At 45.5% G+C, this 9,643-nt stretch overlaps 1 protein-coding gene across 1 annotated transcript in view; it reads right to left on the bottom strand.

Annotated features, from left to right (window-relative positions):
* Positions 1-6,016, bottom strand: part of lamc1 (laminin, gamma 1) — a 47,574-nt gene extending 41,558 nt beyond the window's left edge. The window contains exon 1 of the mRNA XM_030363796.1: positions 5,324-6,016. Coding sequence (XP_030219656.1) covers positions 5,324-5,693 — 370 coding nt within the window. The 5' untranslated portion in view covers positions 5,694-6,016. The remainder of the gene's footprint in view (positions 1-5,323) is intronic.
* Between the last annotated feature and the right edge of the window lie 3,627 nt (positions 6,017-9,643).

A 9,643-nucleotide genomic window follows, 5' to 3' on the forward strand; every position in this document is an offset into this window, starting at 1 on the left:
TCCAGGGGAACAATAGACATTAACTTCCAGTCCTATTTCAACTGCCGTGACAAGTTTAAGTCACAGGTCAGAGGTCAAAGCCACAGTACCCTGACAATAGAAGCAAATACTGGCGGCCAAACTGCTACGTAATGGCCGATTAACTGATACCGTACATTTGGCACTTTTATCTCTTGTGTAAAAAAAGACGATAAAGTAATTGAATGAACTTGCCAATTACCTGACAATGACTTCATGTTAAGTTAAAAAGTGACTAATAAGGAGTTCTCGTGTTGCCAAACCAAGCAGTGGTTATAGAATGAACATCAACAATCAAAACATAATTGAATCAAAGTCTGACGTGATCTCATCCAGGATATATTTTTACAGCAGACAGTGACTCATGCAGAGTCCGGACTGTTTGAGATAGCTGCAGGGCCAACAACTGGGGCCTACCACAGGTGTTTAAACAGTGGGAATAGATTTACAACCTAGAATTTACAATACATCACGTTACGGGGGCCTAAGGTTACAAGTAGAAGGCATCGGTTTCAATAGAAGAGTCTCAAATTCCAGATAAACACAAGGTGATGTTCAGCAGTCCTGCAAGATACCATGTTTCATATCTTTATATATCCTTGGTGGTACATTAAAAAACATCCCACGGCTCCCCCCGCCCCCGAAGACATCAGATGGAAGAGCAGATGGGCCATATCAAACAAATAGATATCAAAATAAATATGAGTTTAATTCTGTTTGTTTTCTGGAGACATAAAAGGGCATGTTTGAAGTCATACATGAAGAGACATTGGATGATGAAGCTTGCCGTCTTAATTGGAAACCGTTTTCCAACTGTGATAAACAGGAATAGCATTAGCAGCTATACACTATCAGTAATGAGTCTGTGGGGGAGGACAGCAGAAGAGGAGATTGAAAGGTCGAGACGAGACTCTAAAAAAAATAAAAGAACCTAGACAAACAAGGAATGTAACAACAAAGTGATGAAGTTGTCTGCTGGCTCAACAGGAAAGGCAGATGTTAGGCCAGACACCCCCAGCTGTGCCGGGGACTGTAACACGACAGCACACCTGGTACAAGTCCTGTTCCCCCCTCCAGAGCTGGGACCCAAACAACGACAAAAACATTTTGTGAATGGGAATTCAAGCAGAAATTCCACCTACAAAGAAAAGATGACAAATAGAGAGCATTGCCATTCTTAAACAAGCAGCAAGCCAACTCCTCAGAACCAAGACATAGCCTCTCCAAACGACCATAGACTCCACTCCACAATGGTATCTATTACCGTCCCCCCAAAGGCTATCAACAGAAAACTTAGAAAACCTTAGGAAACCTTGCAGGAACCAAGCCGTCGTCAAAGCTTCCGCCGCAGCGAGGCCTGCAGATAGCACACAGCCCTCTGTTTGGCGGCTTATCTCATGTCTGAGAGAGTAACCCTGACAGGTTGTAACCATGAAGCCAGGCGATGGGTCACATGGCGGCCGTGGGGGCATCTGTTGCATTCCTGCGCTGCGCTCCAACGTGGAAGGAGTGGCCCCAGCAGGAGAAGCTGTCCACTCCGTGTTCACGCACTGCAGAGACACGCACTTGACATACAGAGCAGTGGGCGGGACTAGGTGGAAGATGGACAGGTGTTGTTTGTTTCTTTGTTACTTTGGCTTTGTTCAGATAGACAGGGAGGGGGGGGGGGGGGCAGAGGAAGAGATGGATAATGGTAAAGAGGGGGCAGAGCGGAGGGGGTAGAGAGGAGGGAGATGAAGGGGAGATGGGAACATAGATGGCTGGACATTGGAGATGCAGGTTCTCACATCACCGCCTTCAGCTCTTTGAAGTCCCTGAGCTGTGGAGCACCACCAACGCACACAACACGGGACGCTAGCTGTCTTCAAGACCCCCGACATCCACCAGCATTGCCCCCCTCCCTTTGGCCTGCCTGATCAAACAAACCTTTTTTCATTTTTACAAATGCAAAGATGACAACCAGATAAAGGCCAAAGTAGATTGCCGTTATTTATTCTTCAATGGTAACAATGCATCATAGCAGGAGTAGACAGAACCTCTACTGGCACCATAATTAAACTGTACTGTATTGTAAAAGCGTTTGTAACTGTACGTCTCTAAGGAGGAAAGCCAAATGACTTAATGGGATGTGGTCCAGTACAGAAAGTGCTGGCTGAACCGTGGGGTGGACTGATCCATTCAGCCCGGTTCTCAAGGAGCTGGATGTGCAGCCGGCCTGTCATCAGCTGCTTGCATGCATTAGTGATGTGAAGGCCAATCCTCCAGCTGTTTGGCCCGCAGTCTATTCCCACGCTGCGCTCATTCCTGAACCAGCAGCAAAACAATGGTTCTAACCAGATGAGCCCTCCTCCTCATCCTCCTCCCCAACACACACACACACAATTTGGAACAGCTGGGGATAGTAGAAAAGTGTGTTTCACTGTGTGTGTGAAGGCCTGGGAGGAGGAGAAGAGGAGGAGGATGACGACGAGGTCCCGAGGGCCCGTACAATCACTGCTCTTCTCGTTCCCACACAAGAGGCAGAGAGCTCTTCCTGTTCTTGCTAGGCCAGGACCCTCATCTGGACCCATCTGGCCTTGGAGACGAGCCACAGACCGCCTGCCACACAAGAGGACCGCCTGGACCAACTCTCAAGAGTTCAGGGACGGGCCGGACCTAGCCTGGCACGCAGCCAACAAGGTGTCGGGAGGGCACATGGTACTGTTTGGTTCGGTTTATCCTTCAATGCTCAGTATTTGAGACATTTAGCATGAAGCTAAAATCCAAAGTGACTCAGTGTATTCATGATTTGCGTCATTAATGAGAATCTAGGGGTTATGGCCTCTTACTCAAGGATGCCTACAGGTAGACCAAGGACATTGGCGTTCAACCTACACAGGAAAGTGTTAAACCCCTGATCCACAACAACAAACGCTGTGCACTGCCAGGCACCTGTCCCTTTAAGTTCCCAGCACAGCAGTCAGTTTCAAACTATAAGAAAAGGTCCAACGCAGCCCCTTGGATTACTAAGAGTTAATAAACAACATTCCTATTGTTAGCCAGGCCTCCAGCCGGATGTGTTCTGGGACTGCAGGTGTGCATGTCAGCCCTGCAGGGCGGGAAAGGGGGGGGGGGCGTGAACGTGAGTGTTTACAACCCTCCATGCAGTACCACTGCACGCATGTGTAATAACTGTAAACTTGGGGGCCGTTGCTGGCCTGGATTCACTCTGCGCTTCCACTGTGGAGACAGGCCTTTCAGAGAGCTGGGAGGGGACGGTTAACATCTTCAGCACGAGGACCCAAACAAAAATGGCGTTGTGTTCGTGGGACCCGACCACGCCCTTCAGTTCATCGTCGGGACGTGACCCGGCTCCAACTGAATTTGCGACCCATTTTGGGTAGCGTCCCATAGTTTATTAAACGCTACTTGAGAGAGAAAGCTGAAATACAGAGCTGCAGGGGAATGTTTCCCTCTGTGGGGCTGACAGCATTCTTGAGCAGCTCAAGAGCCTCTCTCGCTCTCTCCGTTATATCCAGCCCACTCCACGAGGGCCCGTCAAGACAACTACCGTTGGAATCTCAAGTGTTCCCCGCATCCCCCAAAAACACAAAAACGAGGGCCCCCAATAAATTGAAAGCTAGTGGGTATTTTAAATGTTAAGTGCAAGAACCACCACGATACAATGGGCTATGTACAATAAAGTCATGATTCTTTCATCTAAATGGAAAGACCGGATATAGTTGTATAGTATGGATAACTATAGATGTAAACAGATGTGTGCGTGTCGACCCCAGCTGTGTTCATGTATCCCTCACAGGGGGCTCTAGTTTACACTCCCTTTTAAATCTTAATTCCTGTGTGTATCGTCAAACAAATGGAGAGGAAGAACGACTGTCCATCTACAGCATCTGCTCTTTCCGCTTTCATGTTCCTCCTGCGAGCCACCAGCCTGCAGAGGAAGATCTGGGCCCTTGTTCCTACGGAGGGCTTTGCTCTCAACATGTCTTGGCACGCCGGATTCCTGCCTGCGCCCGGGTTTCCACTGCAGACTCCCGCACACACGCAAGCCGTCACACAACACAACAAAGGAGAGAACTGCAGCTACTCTGTCAGGCCTACACTTTTCCAGAGGAATCTCATTTTTTCACCAAGTTTCCACATTTCTCCGAAAGGAAGAGTTTTAATACATTTTCTTTTTCCCCCCAGGGCCATACATATTTTGGTTGGAGTGTAGCGATTGGAATATTTTAAGAGTTAACCTAGATGTTGTTCTGTATGCTGCTAGATATACATTTATTAAATACACAATAGTTTAGTTTTGACAATATACAAGACGCCCTTATTTTAAACAGTGACCGATTGGTCAAGACTTTGTATTTCATTGTGCCTTTGCATCGTTCAGTGTGGTGCAATTCTATGACCTCAGGCAGAATGAAGGCCTAGTAGTGAATCAGAGTCTGACAAACAGAAAAGGGTTGAGTTTTAGGTGTGATTTCTAAACAAATACGGAGAAAAGTATAAATCAAACATTACTAAATCCCCCAGCTGGAGAAGAATGCCGTGAATATATAGCCCATTCAGGTGCAGCTCTAATCAGAGTTTGTGACCCAAGGCTACATATCGTCCAGGGCAGCTCAGCTCAACAGAACAGCATGACTGAACGGCTCAGGAATGCGGGGCACTGTTAAAAGCAGTGTTACAAGCTGTCTCACAAATAGATTGGATAACTTTTTTTTTTTTTTTTTACTTACTTACTGTACAGAAAGCATTTCAAATACATTGCCCCCGCGGAGACCTCTATCCCCATTCCCCAACCGACATCCGAGTACGTTTCACCTGGTGTTTTGAGAGTTCACCCAGACGATATTATGTAGCGCGGCTATTTTCTCCGACCATCTTAGCCGTCGTTACTATCACCACCAAGTCTTTTTTAAAAGACCACCAACGCGGCCCCATCAGAGTCAAGTAAAGCGGTTATATATAGGCCTAGTTTAACTGACGCTCCCCGTCTCTCTGCCGGGGCCCAGGCCTGAATCCACATCCAGGCTGCTATCTTTAGGACACCGCAGGACACGATTCTAACTTAACACCCCAGCTGTCTGACACGGGGGGTCGACTACCTTTACCCGCCTCTGGGACTCCACTGAACGGAGTCGAAGAGAAATCGATGGGTTTGATAACTTTAAACCGGCGGAAATAAAGTTATAGAAACATTGGCCAACACGGCCCTGCTTCTGCAGCGCAGGACGCGGCCATTCGGCCGGGGTCAGTACAACAGCAGACAAAAAACACAGGGACAGCCCGCCTAGGGTAGCCTACTTACCGAGATGCAGTGTTAGGTTGATGGTGTTCGGGTACTGGATACCCGCTAACATAGTCTGGCTCTGCCACCAGGTTGTGTCCTGCTGGGTGTTGTAGTCGGTGAGGTAAGCGGCGCTGTGATGTTGTCGGGGGTCCCTGGCATTGCAGATATGGCACGACTTTGTGACCCCGGTAGCCCCGGTCTGCACGCAGTACTCTTCAGGGGGGGACCCGCACGTATTGGTCGACACCACGGTAACATTGAAAGCAGCGTTCACGAACTCGGGCATGCATCGCTGAGGCCGATTCGAATCATCGACGCATTCATCCATAGCACAGTGGCTGCACGCAGCCAAAGTCAATGAAATCAAAGCTTTGATAAACAAATGCATTTTTAGTCCTTCTGTTGATCAGAGTGGTCTTCGGCTACTGCTGGACGGCTCCAACCTACACTTCAAACTCTCCAAACTATGTTGTAACTAACCAGTTACCGCGATCCTGATGAAACCAGCCACACCATGCGGGACACTGCCTTGAAGCGCGGCTGCTTTGCCAGTCTGCGCCCGTTCCTTCCCCCGAAATGCTAGTCCTTGTTCTGGCGCAGCTCTCGGTATGTTCCACAAACTTCCACGGGTTCAGTGCTTCGAGTCCACCGCCATGGAGAAACTTGGGCAGGAAAGAACTATACCGGACTACACCCAAGTTGCTACTGCGCAAGTCAAAAGCTAGGGGGGGGGGGGGGGGGGGGGGGGGGGGGGGGGAAATCCTACGTCGACTTCCGTAAGAAGGATGCTTTGATTCTCTGCCGACCCCTGGCAAAAGGTTGCATGGGGCCCCTGGACACAGAGACGCTACACCACAAAGCTCTGACCGCATCTTTGATTTCACAGGACAGAGGCCCCTGGGAGTGATGGCCGTATTAAAAGTTACAAATCACAAAATTTGGAATTCAACCATTTCCCATCTCCATAAAAAAAGAGTGCCATATTTCGGTTAGTTTGCTTATTGTCAAACTCGTTTTTTCCATCATTGAATCTATTTATTTTTGGTTATGTTACGTCAGTTATTTCATCGGTTAATACACACATTAACACACCGACGGCAGAGTCAACCATGCAAGGCGACAGCCAGCTCGTCAGGAGCAGTTAGGGTTGAGTGTCTTGCTCAGGGCCACATCAACACTCAGCTAGGAGAAACATCTAAAATATTATAGTCTGTGACATAAGATATAGACAAACTTCCACATCATACAAACGACATTCTCATAACATTGTATTCCATGGCAACAGCTCACCATAACACTACACACCATACACTCAGAATCAAACTCATTATCGTTTGGCACTTTGGACCGCCACTCTGACCCAACACAAAGCCAGAGAAGATTGAAACCAGATAAAGAACAACATCAATAGAAGCGCATTTAATTGAAGAGGCTTAACACCTTATAGACTGCTCGGGCTCATTAACACACAGCCTGATTTCTTCTTTACACCGTTCTCTCTTATCAGATAAGTTCCTCAAACCCAACCCCACACCTCCTGCTGTGAGCAACATCTGCTGTATCTCGCGGGGAGCGGCCCAGGTCCCTGGGTTTCAAAGGTTGAATGTGCCTCAGCCACACGCATCAGAACCCAAACACAGTTTTCGTTTAAAAATGCTGTGGAATCTGGAATTAGGCTGACTGTAAATAAGACTGTTTTAAGCAGTCCTCATTTTGTTTCCTTTATAAAACTGAAACTTGTATTGTTGAATTTCTGAGACTGAAAGGCATATGGCTTAAGGATTGTTACCTTTTTCTACTTTTTCTTATCGATTTTTGCTTATTATTAAGAGAAGAATGAAATACAAATAAAAATGTTAATATTTGATGGAAGAACCTGTGGTATGGCTAAAGTTAAACAATAACTTCAACTGTATGCGATGGGACATATCAGAAGGTTTTTACTGTGTAACCACCATTACTCAACTAGACCCCTTCCACACTACCTACACCCATCTCTACCTCCGATTACCCCTCCACCCCTTGCCCATTAAATACCCAATCACCTCAATTCTGAAACTCTAATGCTTTATGGGATGCATATAGACTGCAATGTACAGTTTAACTGACCACTGAAAAAGAAACGTAAAAGCATAAAATAACATTCTTTTTTAAAATTATTGATTTTCGTGCATTGTTTCTTACAAAGTAGCGCAAAGTGCGCCCCCTGTCGGCTGTACTTGGTGTAGGCAGGGTCCCAGTGTTGGATTTATGCTGCATTCTTGAAATTCCAGGCGACTATCAACGCAGAGGCAGAAAGTCAAAGTGCTTGTTATATATTCAAAGCAGACATTCCTTGCTGAATTTAAGCCTCCGTTATTTACAGTCAATGCACAGTAGTGCATTGAATTATATTTAAATGGAATTAAATGTAATTTAGTTAAATATAACTTTCAGGCTACAGGGCATCTAGGTCATCAGATTTCTATTGAGTCAAGTCTATAAACAAATTAATAGTTCAATTGTATTTGCATGGCACTTTATCAAAATTACAGTCCTCAAAGGTGCCTTGGGGCCCCATATTTGAGGACGGCCCCCAACCCTGTCGTTGAGGTGCTGTGATTGAGAGTCTATTTGAGGGAAGCCATGATCCTTTAGGGCAGTCAGGCAGCGTTGTAAGAGGAAATAGTCCAAAAAAGCCATCAGTCAGCTAATGTTGCTATGTGCAGCGAGGTCAAAGGGCACGCTTAAATATACGCTGGGGGCCAGAGTGCCGCGCAGAGCTCTGAGAAACGGCAAGCAGCTTTTTGGATGACATGTCAGAAACAGCTGCGTCGCATGTGACGGGAATTACACATCATATCCATGAGGGGGTAATTACGTTTAATGTCTTCATAACTACCAGCTACTTTTAGATTTAGATTGGATCCATTTTCTTCGGCAGCCTACTTAGGACATCCAGAAACCCAGGCATCAACAAATGCCAAACGTAACGTCTTGGGCCACAGAGGTGGATACTTAACCACAACTGTTGCTGAAAAATGTAACTATTCAGTCTGTTGTTCTTCAGTGTTTAAGGCTTTACATTATTTTATAATGTATCAACTAAGGGCATATCCCGAATATAACTCATCAATGTGTTTAGCTTTGGGTGGATTTGACTTTGTGGTATTAGCCTACATTTTAATGAGATTCCTCCACGAGACACATACTTAAGATGACATCGCAGGGAGATCTAGATAACATCTACACCATCCAGATGTTATCTTATCACAGCAACTGCCACACCCAAAACAAACATGCAGCTATAAAACATGGGCCAAACTCAATTAAATGAGATTCAATTGTATTGGTATCACCCTAAATCACAGTTGTAGACTCAAAGGGCTTAACAGGCCATATCTATACAACAACCCTCTAGCCCAGCCCCCCAGAGGGCAGGGAAAAACTCCCTTGATTAGCAAAGAAGAAATCTTGAGGAAGAACGCTGAGTGGAGGATCCCTCCTTCTAGGGAAGGTTAGGAGTGCAACGGGTGCCAAAGTCTACAAGCAAGCATTTAAAATCATATCGTAAATAAACATTAGTTAAAAAATACCTTCTATGGTGATGGCGTGCTTGCCGGTTAACCATCAGGGGAACCCAGGCATCCAGTCGCCGTCACAGCAACACGCTAAAACAGACTGTATGTAAAACCAAACTGACATTTACATATTTGTATGTTTAGACTTGTTAATCCAAAGAAATTGAAAGGTAAGGTGGAGGCCATCGCGGTAGAGTATAATATACTTTTTGCATTAGGAGTGTTCAAACACTTGCTTCATAACAAACTAAGGTACTATACTTAAAAAAGCAATAAATAATATTATAGATATACTTTAATACACTGAGAAGATAGGGACTTGAAATACCTATGATACCTACCTTATGATAATTCTGATTGATGCTGGGTGGAATACTGCCATTTTTGGGGTCAGCAGTTTTAAAGAGAGAAAATTAAGTCATCCAGGGTTAGGGACCCCACCCATGCACATCATCCCCTCACTTGGCGCCATGCGTCTAGCCACATTGCCATGACAACTCGCTTTCACCAGATTCCACCAGCGTTAGTAAATTATACAGGGTTTAAAGCCTACTATTCTGTTTAATTCAAAGGCATGTCACCATTGTCATTGAGTCTAATTGGCAATAATTTATACTACTAAAAAAAGTATCTTGGGTTAAATCATTTGGTTAATACAATTCCAAGTGAAATATATTACTATTTTAATTCATATTGGTTTGATTTTACATTGATATGTAGGCTGATTTGATAGGCTTTACTCAACTAATGCGTGTAACAAAGTTTAAAAAATGTAGGT

This window comes from Gadus morhua, chromosome 8 (assembly GCF_902167405.1).
Source record: "Gadus morhua chromosome 8, gadMor3.0, whole genome shotgun sequence".
Lineage (NCBI taxonomy): Eukaryota > Metazoa > Chordata > Actinopteri > Gadiformes > Gadidae > Gadus > Gadus morhua.